The sequence below is a fragment of the Corapipo altera genome, unplaced genomic scaffold, assembly GCF_003945725.1.
Source record: "Corapipo altera isolate COAL_440 unplaced genomic scaffold, ASM394572v1 61553, whole genome shotgun sequence".
NCBI lineage: Eukaryota > Metazoa > Chordata > Aves > Passeriformes > Pipridae > Corapipo > Corapipo altera.
Window position 1 is genome coordinate 6811033 of NW_020884918.1, and position 13955 is coordinate 6824987.

Below are 13955 nucleotides of genomic sequence, written 5' to 3' on the forward strand. Positions count from 1 at the left end.
GGCTTTTACTGCAAGAGGACAGACAGATTTGCCCCTGCAACAAAAATGATAATAAAAGATGACCCGTGGGCTGGTTTTTAATTCCTCGTTGTGGCTTAGAGATCATGAAATTTAGGAGCAACTTTTTATTAGTTACTTCCACAAGTACCTTCAAGACTTCTGAGATAAGACCCAAAGGTGATTCTGGGTTTTCTAACAGGGTCAGACCCCCACAACGAGGACCTAAATCTCCACATACCTCTGCCAGCCTTCCACATTGGCAGAGGAAAGAGAGGAATTGGTTTCTATGAAAAATTTCTTCTTCTTTTTTCCTCCTTAAGTATTTGGGCTCAGCTGGTCAAGAAGAGGCCCATCACCAGCTTTTGCCTGTCCATGGAGGTCACTGGCCAACACAGGAGAAGTGCAGCAGAGCCACCTGATCTCAACATGCAGACAGTGCCATCAGTTGCCAGAAGGTCTTTGCAGCTTTGCAGGAGATGAGAATAGAACAGTCCTCCCCAAAATCCAGGGCAGGGAGTTTCTCATGGTGCACATCACCACGCTCAGCCAACTCTTCACTGAGCATATTTATAACGTCTTTGTCCCATATAAAAAGGCTGATGGCTTTGCTGACATGAACACAAAGCTGCTTGGCACTAAAACGCAGTTGATGCATTTTTAGACTTATGTGCCCTTGTCATCTTCAGGGCTTATTTATAGTTTTTGTTTCCTGATTTATTATGTCTTAAAAACCTCTTTTGAATTTTATATCACACAATCAGCTAGTGGCACACCACCCATAACCCTTCCTTTTTATGATGCAAGATTTTGAAGCCTCACATGCTTTGGATTTGCAGTGTGGAAGTCTATAGTAATAATTTACAACCCTTATTTTCTTTCTCTGCAAGTACAATCAATTTTTTTTTTTCTGAAATGACGATTGCAACAGCTGTCTGATGCCAGGAAGAAAAAAAACACACAAAGGAAAGTAAATTGTACAGTGGAAGGAGCTTCAGGCAAGCAGGGAAAAAGTCCTCTAGGGCAACGCTTGCTTCCAGGCAGGATGGGTGCAGAGGATATAAAGCTGTTGTTCTGCTACTTGATGTCTGCCTCCATTTGGGATCAGAGCTGGATTCCTTTATCTGCCAGGCATCAACTTTTTCAGGTATTTCACCACATCAAATTACATCTCAGGACCAAACTGAAAGCACCAGCTGAAACGCTGGGCACAGCACAACACACCCTCTGTCAGCCTCACTTTGCAGCTCTTTGCCTGATAATGAATCTCTTAGATTTGAGGAACCCAGGACCTAATGGGAGTTTGGCAAACTGTAAAAAAAAAAGTTTATATAAAAAGAAGAAAATCTACCCTGGATACAAACCAATCTAAATAAACACTGTTTGTCCTGAAAACACCAGTGTGTCCTTCTCTCTCTCTTCTGCCTCAGGTAATCACAGAATGGTTTGGGTTGGAAGGGACCTTAAAGCTCATTTTGTTCCACTCCCCTGCCACGGGCAGACACCTTCCACTAACCCAGGTTGCTCCAAGCCCTGTCCAAGCTGGCCTTCAACAATTCCAGGGATGTGGGATAAGGAACTTGCTGAGTTAATCACACCATCAGCACAACACCACAGCAAACTCCCAGCCCAGTACCTGGATGGGAATCCAGCTGCGCTGATCCGGACGGTCTCCAGCACTCCACAGGCTCTCAGCTGCTGCACTGCCCTCTTTGGATCAAATCTGCAATTATATTTAGGACAGAGATTAACACAGCGAAAAGGAACCCACACTTGCAACCCACCTGATAGCGACTCTTGCAGAGACAGGAATTGTCTTCGGCTCTCATCATTAGAGTAGGAGTTGAATAAAACCATCTTCTGTACTTTTTAGTCCAGAGCCATTCCTTCACAAGTCCTAGTATAACTCATGCCTTGCTTTGGGAACACACTGCACAGATGTCACACATTTCCTCTCCATGTCACAAGTTGTTGTACTTTTCAAGCATAACAGGCTTTGCTACCACCCTGCTGTCAATTCCTAGTGGTTTTCTTGGGATAAGATGACAGTCTGCTGAAATTAATTAGTCCCTACAGCCATAATCTACCCAGCTTTGTAAAGCAATACAATTACAATACAGAAGGGAACAGGCTACCCCACCTCAAACTGCCTGATGAACCAGATAGTACTACTTCTGCAGTTATAAGGTCCAGAAATCAAATTCAACAGCAAAATAAGTCTGATATATTCAACTCCATACCAAAAACAGGTCCCATGGATTTACAGACTACGTTTACCAAGAACAGTGGTGCTCATGCTCCTGACTAACATTGAGGGGTTCCTGACTAATGCAAGGGGTTTCTGCCCTCCTCTTTTTAGCTGGCATCATCCCTTACCACTGGCATCTCATTTCCATCAGCAATTTGTGCCAAAAAACTTCATGACAACTTCCAGCTGAATACCTGGGCTGTGCTCTCTCTGGTTCCTGGCATGAGCCCACTCCCAGATCAGTCTATCTTTGCACAGAGTGAGTCCAGGTACCAGTGTCCTCCATTGCTGCTCCCTCCTTCCACCCCAACACAGAATGCACAAAGAGGTCCCAGCTCTTTAGCTCTGGAAGATCCTGGAAGAGTTCCTTGGATCAAGCTTAGACTCATACAATGCAGATGTACACAGCTGTGTGAGGTTTCCAGAGCAAGGGTGAGAAGCGAAAGCTTCTCAGGTATCTGCTTGTCTCTCCCTGAAAGCCCAAAATATTTACACCCACAAGTCAAGACTACATGAATAATTCTGCCTGGTCTCTGCAGTACAAAAGCAGAATGGAAAATACTTCCCTTCTTCTCTGTGCTTTTTTAAATTCCCTGGACCTGTCAAGACTACCAGCAAGTTATTCACTGCAACGCCACAAACACTGCGTGGGGTGAAAAATCAAGTCTGGGCTGTCACTCACTTCAAGGAAGAAACCACAAGGGTACAATTTCCATAACAATAAATAATAAACAGGACTGGCAGATCGACGGGGAAGCTTCAGACCTGGAAGATCCCAGGGCAATCTACGTTGTACACAAGGGAAACTCTCTCCAAAGCAGACAAGCCCTGCTCAGAGAGGGTGAAATGCAGTAACCAGAGAGGCTGCAGTTGTCTATCTGCAACAACTCCAGCTATGGGCTAACACTGAAATAAAGAGCTTCAAAGCAGGACCATACACACTACCAAAAACTTATTTTCCTTGCCATGGCAGGTAGAAGCAACTGGCAGGAGGTTGCTTTTGGCCTGGAAACCCAAGTAAAAGATCACAAACCCTGCCCGAAACAGAATTTAAAAGGAAAATTGACAAAGGAACAACCTGAAGTCAGGCATTCCCCTTGCACATCCGCCTTTTGCGGTCTTCTCCATTAGGGATTAACCTCAGACACAGCCTGCAGCCAGGTGCAGCAAATATCACTGAGTGGTGCCAGTGTTTCCTCCGGGATGGAAGCCTGACATCCCTCACCCTCATTATAGATCTTATGTTTTCACCAAGCTGTAAAGTAGGAATGGAAGTAATGCAGAGTGCAAGAGACCTGAGGAAATCAACCTCCTGTGTTTAAAAGCTGGGACAGCTATGAGGGGTAGACCCATAGCTCAGGGCTTTATCCCGTCAGAAGCTGAAAACCTCCAAAGATGGAAGCTGCACAATCCCTCTGGGCAGACTGTTCCATCGATAGACTGTCCTCAGGGAGAAAAAAACATGTTTTCCCATCTCCGTTCTGAACCTCTCATGTCAATTTGGGGCCATTGGCTCCTGTCCTCCCACTGCACACCACTGTTAAGAGCATGGGTTTGTCCTCTTGGTAGCCCCTGTAAGTATTGAAAGGCTGCTATCAGGTCCTTTCTCTTCTCCAGGACAAACACATCATTTTAGCAAAAAAATGTAATGCTCCTGTGAGTTGAAAAATGTTATGTTTAAGGAAGAGAAGACTTGTTTTCTCATTGAACAACAAACATAATGCTGAGTGTTCTGCACGCTATAAGATATCACTTCAGTGCTAATCCGGAGCAGTGTCACTGGCGTTTCACTTCACAGATGCCTCCCAGCACTGTGTATTTTCCAGTATGTGGCTCTGAAACACAGAGTCCTTTACAGCCATCCCAGTATTCTCCAGACTCAAGTTTTACTTATAAGCAAATAGACTTTAGAGGGTAAATCTGATGAGGAGCAGCTGAGGGAGTTGGGGGGATGCTCAGCCTAGAGAAAAGGAGGCTCAGGGGGGACTTTCTGGCTCTGCAACTCCCTGACAGGAGGGGGGAGCTGGGGGAAGTTGGGCTCTGCTCCCAGGGAACAAGGGACAAGACAAGAGGAAACAGCCTCAAGCTGTGCCAGGGGAGGTTCAGGTTGGTCATCAGAAGGAATTTCTTCATGGAAAGGGTGGTCAGGCCTTGGAAGGAGCTGCCCAGGGAGGTGGTGGAGTCCCCATCCCTGGAGGTGTCCAAGGAACAACTGGACATGACGCTCAGTGGTCTGGGCTGGGGGACAAGGTGAGATTGGGCACGAGTTGGACTCGATGGTCTGGGAGGGGCTTTTCCGACCTTAATGATTCTGTGACTTTATTCAAGCCAAGCTCAGGATACAAATTCTTCAAGCTGGTGGCAGCAAGACCAATATTGACCAAGATTCTCAGATCACATGCCAATTAAGCAATCCATGGCAGGTGAGGAGGGAAATCATTTCTTGCAGAATCCCCGGGTAGGAGACACCTGAACCAGAACTTGTAGAAGGGGATGCAACCTCACCACCCCAGCCCAAAGCAACCTCCTCCAGAACCATTCTTGTGTGTTATTTTAGTTTATCCTTTGTTCCCAAAACCCTGAGGTTGGACAACTCTGACGTTCACCAGACGGGGAACATCACATCAGACCAAGCCATCACTTAAACTGCCAGCGGACACTGGCAGAATTATCCTCTTATTATTTGCTACACATAACAGCTTAGAAGTACAACTGAGTTAATTCAGACAATTACTGCACCTTCTCCATCAGGAGCTTACACATTTGTGAAATTATATTAACTGTATCCTGAGCATCACATGAAAAACTGAATTGAAAAGTTAAAAGGTAAAGAAGTGAAGATGGATGGGCTGAAAGTATAGTCGAGTATGGACATGGAGTACTGGAAACACCATTTGGAAAGGTGAAGACATTTCACCACGCAGAACATCCTTGACACTTTCACTACAGCAATTCAGAAAATGCTTCTGTGTTTTAGCTAAAGAAAACAATCAATCATAAAGTGTTACTCCTGAATTTCATTTAAATAGAAAAACACTGCAATAGGCAACAGGAGACTGAGGTGTGGCCCTAAGCATCTCCAGTGCCTACAAAATGGTACATGAAACAGATACAACAGAGTACAGGAACTGCCATCCCAGCACAGGCAGCCAACACAGCCTTCTCCAGAGCTGATAACTAATCATCTAAGGAATCAGTTAAATATAAACCTGTGTCTGAACGTCTTCTAACCATTAATACCCTTCACTTTGCTGTTTGCAGGGGAAGAAGAGTCAAGCCAGGAGTCTTCCTGGTGGATACATCTCCACCAGTACATCGGGACCAAAGGTGAGCCTGTTTACAGGTGCTTCACCCTCTTTTCAGGACACTGTTGGAGCTGTCTCTGCACCCTGAGGTTGCACTGTGCTCACTGGGAGCCCTCAGCCTGCGTTGGATCAGCTGGAGGGAAATGCCTCCCTGCTGATGGGTTACAATCATAAGCTGCTTTCTTAAAGGTCACCACCTGCAGTTTATGCCCTTAAAGGACATCACAACATGATCTATGAGGCTCCTACATGCTAACAGACAAGGGTTTTGGAGCTGAAGGGAACAAAACGGGGTACAAAGACACGACCAAGAGGTCAAGCAAGGCTAAAAGCTCCCTGCTCACAGCGCTTGCTGCTCACGATACGTCTCCTAACTACAGAGGAAGATCGAGACTGGCTTTTTGTTTCAGCTGCTCACTCACCTGGAAACCTGCCTGAAGTTGATACAAGTTTTCACATTTATTTTGGAAGCACCAAGACATTTTTGTTCATTTTGCAAGCCCACTACTTTTCTCTGCATTTTAATTTCTTCATCTTTTCACTGCTTAGAACCGTAACTATTTAAATCAAAGCAAGCCTAAGAAGAAATTGTACAAAGACCCTATTACTGCAAAGTAAGGATGCTCAGTATCATTAGCAGAGTATATCTATGAATTACTATAACCTGAATTAGTCTTCATTTCACAGGCACAAAACACACATAACAAAACCCAAAAAAATGACTCCAGTAAAATACTCCTGCAACCTTCCAGTTACAGGAACAACGTCACAAGGAGGGGGCAATGTCCCTAGCAAGGGGAAGGTCCCAAAGCACATTTTGTTGCTCTAAAGCTGAACATATTTTCTCATGTGAAAGCCCACTTACTTAAAGGGCAGCTTCTCGTCGTTGGGTTTGATGCAGCGCACGTAGTGTGGGGTGGTGGCATTCAGGGTCTCCATCAGCAAATGCAGCGAATTGCGGAACTGGAAGAAAAAGCCACTCATTTTGAGGAGGGAGGAAGGTGATGCACCCCTGCAGCCCAAGCTGCCAGGTGCCACAAGGCACCAGCCCCTGGATGTGACGCAGCATGAACCTCCCCGCCTTGCCCAGCACATTCAGCAACTGGTGGGTTGAGGACTTCCAGCTTAAGGTTCATGAGTAACAAGTGTTTGCTCAGGACTCTACACAGTTGGGTCTCTGAAACATCTCCAAGGGTGGAGACAGCACAACCTCTCTGGGCCCTTGTTGCACCATCTGACTGTCCACACAAGGGGAAAAATGCTCTTTTTCTGAAATTGTTTCAATTTATGAGTTCCATAGTACAGTGGGACACATTCCAGTGAATCACAGAGTGGTTCCACCCTCCTTAAACCTCTCAACTACTTCCAGTCACGACTACTCAAGCCTCCTCTTCCAGAGACACTGCTAGAAGTCACCCAAAATGCAACAGCCAAACATGGGTCGTGCGAAAGTGCCTTGCCATCCCCAACAGCTTTTCATTTATCTCTGACTCAAACTGAGGCAACAAGATCTTAACTGGATTCCCCTGTTGTTGACTGACTCACTCAAATCATACATTACCTGGTGTCCCACTGTTTTCTTGTGCTCCTTGTTGGCAGCTTTGATGGCTGGCCTGGCAGAACGGACGCTGATTTTGGATGTTCCCTTTCCCATGGGAGTGACAGGCACAGCACCCTTCTCTTCGTGGAATAAGTCTGCCACCATTGGATACTAAAACAAACAACAACACTTGAGCAACTCTGGACCTGCTCATTGGGGAATGAACCCACCCAAGTCACATTGGTCACATCATTTTTTACCCATCTTAAACCTGGAAGGGGAAAAAGGGCAAGAAAAGTGAAAGCAAGAAGTATTGTTTACATAACCCACATCAGGACCATTGGCCATTCTGTCTCATAGTTCATCAGACCCTGAATGTGCAAAAAAAAAGAGGCTGAAGTCTTGTCAAGACACAAAACCCCCTGAGTTTTGTGGGCTTGGTGTCAGAATACTCATCCAGCCCTGGCCTCATCGAGGATGCTGCCTAAACAGCACACACCCCAGTAATGGGGTCTCCATGTGAGAAGGTCCCACCATGGCCTCAGAGGCACTCTTGCTTCTCTAACAATTAAAGAGACACCAGCACTTCCTCACTAATTACCTGCCTATCAGCTGAACAAGCAAGGACTGCCATTCCACAGCCCTGGATGCACCACATTTGGCTCCTCGGATCCCTAAAGTCTGGAATTTCTGGCAAGCCAGCAGCAACATTTCCACTTCATAAACAGGAGAACAGGTGAGCTGGCAAATGCACTTAATGTCTTTTTTAAAAAATTATTATTATTTAAGGAGCAGGATATTCAAATTTGCATTAGACTGGGGAACTTGAATATTAAGCAAGCCACCTTAAATCTGGCGTGGTTAGCAGGGCTGTTGAATTTTCACATCTTGGGCTCCAGGACAGTGCCTGCTAAGGATCTGCTTCATACTCACAGTTTTTATTTTGATCTCTGGGGCTCACTCAACTCCTAGCAGAACAAAGGTTCTCACCTTTTTTGCCTGACTCTCTATCCCCAAAAAACAGATATCCTGTTGTACTTGGATGACACGTCACTGCCTTGGATGCTTTGACTCCTGCAAACTTGGGATGTCTGGATGGTATAGGCTTGATACTGTAAGATATCCAACACGGGCTCTGCATCACTATCTCACACTTCACAATGTGGTAAAAACCCCTGTCTGTAATTTTGGATTTTGAAATAACCTCTGAACACATAGCTGGAAGTGCCATCCACTTGCTAATCAATAACAGCACTGCTTATTCCTGGAGAAGGATCTCAGAGCTGAACTTTCAGCTCGCACAATGCAACGCTGGGATCATCCTTAGCAGCCCAGGATCTATTCCACAGGTGCTGGGGGATAAGCAAGAAGGACAGATCCCTCATTCCCAACTGGCAGAGTCAAAACCATCAGTGCATTAGTCGTAATTACAAAGGAACTGGAGTACAGTACCTATGCAGCATGCCTGTATGCTCTCCTCTCCATCAGTAGTCAAATCAGTTTCCCTAATTCAAAGAACATCAACTCTCAACTGTTTTAGCTGACCAGCACTAACAGAACTAATTAGCTGCTTTACAAAGCTTCTTTCACTATCCTGTTGATGGCATTAATTGCATTCTAATTAGCAGAAGGCAGTTCTGCCTTGGTGGGAGTGCTTCATCAGCGATGTGGTTGTTGATGGAGAGGTGTTTAGGTCCTTGCTGTGTTAAATTGACTGTTCCTCCTTGCCCTCCACATCGATTTGATGGGAATACAAACACAAAAGTAGTGAATGCTGTATGCAGGCCTGGTCCTGAGGACAGGACAAAGTCCTCACTGCACAGCCTTTTGCTGCACAAATTTAAGTTTTAGTCAAACTAGCACATATAAGCAGCAGACTCAGCACTGCCACTGCTACTCTCTTTGGTTCAGAGAGACCAGGTTGCTTTTTACAGCAAAAGAAAATTGGTTTTATTTGTTTATAGCCCTGGAAGGCACATGGCAGTCAAGAGGAAAAAAAAAACCAAAGCAAAAAAAAAACAAACAAGGATAACACAATCTGCTGGCAAACAGAGGTTAGGGAAACCAAAAACAGATCATCAGCTTTCAGAGGCTTTTCAGGAGGAAGGTGAGGATGCTCCTGCTGCTCTTTTTCCCAGGACAGCACAGCATAAGCACAGGCTGATAACAGCCACTGCCCCCATGTCACTAAAGAAATGGCTTAAAGGCAGAAATTCTTCAAACTATCTCCCAAATGTTCTCAGAGCCAAGTGCATTTGAGAGTGTTTTGTGCTGGATCAGAGAAGCTGTGGCTGCCCCATCCCTGGGAGTGTCCAAGGCCAGGCTGGACAGAGCTTGGAGCAACCAGGTCTAGTGGAAGGTGTCCCTGCCCATGGCACGGGTTTGGAACGAGATGGTGTTTAAGGCCCCTTCCAACACAAACCATTCTGTAATTCCATGATCACAAATGCAATGTTGGTGTCACCTACAAAGCCACCACTGTGAAGCCACAGGGTCTTAACACCTGACCCCAAGGACCATTACCCTAGTTTGCAGGACAGGTAAACTCAAATCTTGGGTCCCAAGACATTCACATTCACTTTTTACGGTTTGATTTGTTTGGGGTTTTTTTAGTTCAAGCAAACTAGTTGCAAGGAGCAGGGTTTGGTGGTTTTTTTAGCTATTAAATGAAAGTCCAGCCTGCTCTGGTATTATATTATAGTAACTCTATAGGACAGAGAGACCTATTTCACCATGTTTTAAAAATCTCTTATTTTCACAGAGGGAGTTCCAGGGTCCCCAACACTCTACAACAATAGGTTACATCTCTCCTCTGCAACCAAGTCAAACAGAAATCCCTACCAGTCACTGCCAGTTCTGCAGCACTGATTTCAACAGCAAGTTCAGCACTGGCTAAATAATTCATCATACAGCATCAATTATTCCTGGAGGCTACCTGGCATTTCTAATAAGCTCTAATCATGCCCTGATTCTGCCCTGAGAAGCTTCCTGAACACGCAGAGATCTTGATTTGGGCATTATTAACGTCCAGCTTCACAGTTATGAGTCTCACAACTACCCCCACGGATGAGAAGTTTGCTCATCCTGTCATCTTCATAGGAATTCCTGGTGGGGACACAGGGCAAGCCACTGACAACAGTCAAATAATTTCCCATCCTCATCTCAGAACTTTGACAGGAACAAGCTCCTGCTTAAAATGCTCCTAAAACCACTATTTCCTCCATCTCCCCTCACCCCACTCCTTCTTTAGGGTGCCTTTGGAAGGTGACAGCCAGCAGTGAACCCAAGGGAGGGTGGCACAAAGAGAGGTCTGGATATGTGACACGTTTGCTTGCGACATGCAGTGGGGTCCAGAATCTGTAATGCAAAAAAACCCAAAACCAATTTAACATACTGACCTGTGCTGTGGCAGGCTTTGAAATGTTTTGTAGAAAACATTCCTTCCTTAAGCCATGCACAAGGTTTGGAGGGACAGCAGTGCCCCAAAGTCACGCAGCCTTTATTTTGGATGCAGGATGCAGGTGTTGGACTTTGCAGGGCTGGGTTTTCATTCTAAATCTTTAATAAAAGCTGCCCCTGGACGGGATGAGGCTGTCTATGAAGTTTCAGCTCATTAATTGACAATGAAAGACTCAAGGCTGCAGGGAAGAACTTTTGGTCTGGTTTTAAAACAGCAAGTATTTGAAATTCCTTAGATGTCTGTGCTATTGACACCTTTAACCCAATCCCCCCAAGTGCTCATGGAGACAAGAGTGTGGTACTGGAAGTCAGTGTAAAATCTGCTCAATTTATACATAGAACTGTGAAGTGTCCAACCTGAAGCCCATTGCCAAATGCCCTTTCACTGCAGAGCCCCACAGCTACTGCTCTTCTGCTTCCAACATCCCACCAAATCCCCAGCCCACAGAAATACCAGAGATTTTTAGCACTGAGAGCCAAAATGCTCTTTAGCAGGAGACCTGGTATTCAAAGTCAGTCAATACACCCCTGCTGGCACCTGATGCAATGAGATGTTGACAAGTTGTTTGTACAACACTCAAGAGAAGAAAGGCACAAGGCACAAAATCTTGTAACACGGGAGTGGCAGTGTGATCACAAATATGAGTTGATTTGTTAAAACTGTATAGTGGTAGTGGTGTAAAACAGCTCCACAGCAGCTGGGATGACTCAGAGTTTGGGTAACATTTCCAGCATTGTGTATTAACCCTATCTTTTGCATACTAATTATTAAAGTAATTAGAAGACACAGGGACATGTATGATGGACTACAGCTAAGACAAACAGCAATTTTCATATAGAAGGGTGATAGGGTCATCAATGCTACCCACAATACACAGACTACACTGCTGACCATGGCTTTTAACCCCAGGATCACCTTACTTTCAAGTAGCCTAGTCCAGTGGAAGGTATACTTGCCCATGGCAGGGGGTTGGAACAAGATGATCTCTAAGGTCCCTTCTAATCAAAACCATTCTGTGACTCTATGATAACACCTTCAGTGCCAGCTGATGAGTGGGGAGCTCCAAGCAGGAGTTAAGTGGGATAAACAATGCCCAGTAACTAGCTGTTCCTAATTTTGGTTCTTGGTGACCAGATAAGAAGAGGATCAGCAGGTTTGGAAACGATTTTTGTGATGACAGGATACCAAAACCAGGGTGAAAGAACACGTACAACCACACATACCCACACATGGGTGTGACTATAGCCCCCAGCACTCTCCTCTACCCCCTTTCTCCCTCCTCCACATCCCATGTATTTGCCTCTTTTGCTGCTGTTACATGTTCACACACCCAACATGCTGTGGCATGGCACAGGAACACACAGTTTAGCTCCAACCAGGACCACTGCCATGATTTACTGCTTTTACCTTGCTGGCTTTCAGGATGCTGATCTGCTCCTCGTACACGGTGTCCCTGTTCTTCTCCAGAAATCCCTCACTCTGGTATTCCACCTAGAAGGAGACAAAAGGAAGCTCAGAGGGTATAGTCAAACCACACAGGGACAAGGTGCTCCCACAGCTCCCCTGCTATCAGGAGTTCACCCAAAAAACCTGAGAGGGGGAAAGGGGAGAAGAACTGGAATTTAAAGGTCACTTTTAAATCAGAAGAAGTGAACCTGAATAAAAGCAAAACCCTTGCTGCAAACGCAGACTGTTTCTTAGTCATTAAATTGCTCTGTATGGAAACTAGAGGGGGAAAAATGCAAAGCTCATCAGTAACTCTACAAGCTCTTTTGTTCATTCCTCATCTTCTTGTAAGCTAATCAATAAACCCCAAAAGATGTCTTGGCTATGTCTCTTGTAGGTCTCTTAGTTTTTGAAATTGCAGAGGGTTGGGATGCAAAGGAACTTAGAAAAACATTCGTTAAAGTATATTTTAGAGAGGACGGAAGAAAATTTCATTTTTTACATTTGAAGTTGGCTGAAATAACTGACCACAAAAAAAAAAAAAAAGGGGGAAACTTGCAGAGAGATATTGATTGTGAGGGATACAAGTGCAAAACCAAATGCCTAAGGAAAGGTGAGTACCAACCTTTGTCATGAAAAGTGCCTCTCACATCCAGGGCAAACCTGGTTAGGAGAAGCACCTGTACGGCAGCAAAGCACCTGCTTGTTGTCTGGCTCCTCAGACACATCCCTGGTCTTTTTTTTTTTTATCCCAACAAATGGGTCTTTGGGATAACTGCAGGCTTTTGAGATTGTCATTTGCTGTGAGTGACACCTGTCACATCAGGGTTTTGGTGAAGTTGGAGCCCATGGACACGTCCCTACAGCTCCAGACACTGGGATTTAGTTTAGTTTAGTCCCACAGTTGGCATCTTCTGCCTCAGAAAAGTGGGATCAGCGAGGATCACCTCTCACCTCCTCCCCACACTGTGCCTCACTGACACTCGCAGCTCCTGCCCTCTTCCAATGTATTTTGTGTCAAGCTGCCCTTACAGAAATTCATTTTGCCGCAGCTTTGAAAAAGAGGATTTTACTCTCCTCTAGAAACCACGACAATTTACAGCTTAGAGCAACAGTTCTGAGTCTGAAGTCCTGGGAGCTGACCTAGACTCGAGCACCGAGCCGAGATGACTGCCACCCAGGCACCCCTGTCACCGAAAAGCAGCTCGCTGGGGCTGTGAACTAATCTTCCCTCACGTGGCTGTTTCTTTCCCTTCCGTGCACTTCCCGTTTCCAGCCCCTGGGTACCTTATCAGCGAAGTGCAGGATGATGAAGGAGGTGTTGGACATGCGGGGCTTCTGGAAGTGCTGGCTGGAGCCGTGGCGGTCGTACAGCTTCTGTGCCCAGTTCTGGTCAGTGCCCCTGGGAACCTGCAAGGTGGGAAGATGGACCAGTTCTAGGAGCGTGTGCTACTCTATTTTCTTGTGTATTCCTGGCAAACGCACTAAAATTTCACTGCCAGCGAAAAAACACCCAAATGCGGGTTCTTTTCCAACAGCCAGAACTGCTCTTGTAGGAAAAAAAAACGCTAAAAGATTAAGGGAGTATTTTTACACTTAAGTTACGTTAGTTACTCAGGCACCAGCATTATTTTTTTAGTGTTATTTTTGGTGAACGAATACTTCCAGAAACTGCCACCTGAGAAAACATGCAGGAAGTTCTGGTTCATCTCATTTAAAATAATAATAGCAGTACAATAACAATTCTTAGATACTAAAATTAAATAATACTAAAATTGTGATTCTTAAGAAATCTCTGCCTCTTTGGGATGATCACTTGGATTCCAATCCCATGATGTTTTAACCCCAGTTACACACAGGGCTGGGACTTCAGACCCACATGCCTGTCCTGCCACAGCCAAATGATTGCCATGTCCCCTTCCCACACATCCAAATCTCCTGTGCCACGGATGTCCTGGA

General features: G+C 45.3%; 1 protein-coding gene across 5 annotated transcripts in view; it reads right to left on the minus strand.

The window, feature by feature from the left end:
- The window catches only part of MYO5B (myosin VB), a 146163-nt gene that overhangs the window by 57776 nt on the left and 74432 nt on the right, over positions 1 to 13955 (minus strand). For all 5 annotated transcript variants that reach the window (XR_003529766.1, XM_027656049.1, XM_027656047.1 and 2 more), the window contains exons 13-17: positions 13284 to 13406; positions 11958 to 12041; positions 7112 to 7261; positions 6416 to 6513; positions 1634 to 1720 (exon numbers count right to left, since the gene is read on the minus strand). Coding sequence is in view for 4 of the 5 variants with exons in the window: in XM_027656049.1 (XP_027511850.1) it covers positions 1634 to 1720; positions 6416 to 6513; positions 7112 to 7261; positions 11958 to 12041; positions 13284 to 13406 (542 nt within the window). In the remaining variant the exon portion in view is untranslated. The remainder of the gene's footprint in view (positions 1 to 1633; positions 1721 to 6415; positions 6514 to 7111; positions 7262 to 11957; positions 12042 to 13283; positions 13407 to 13955) is intronic.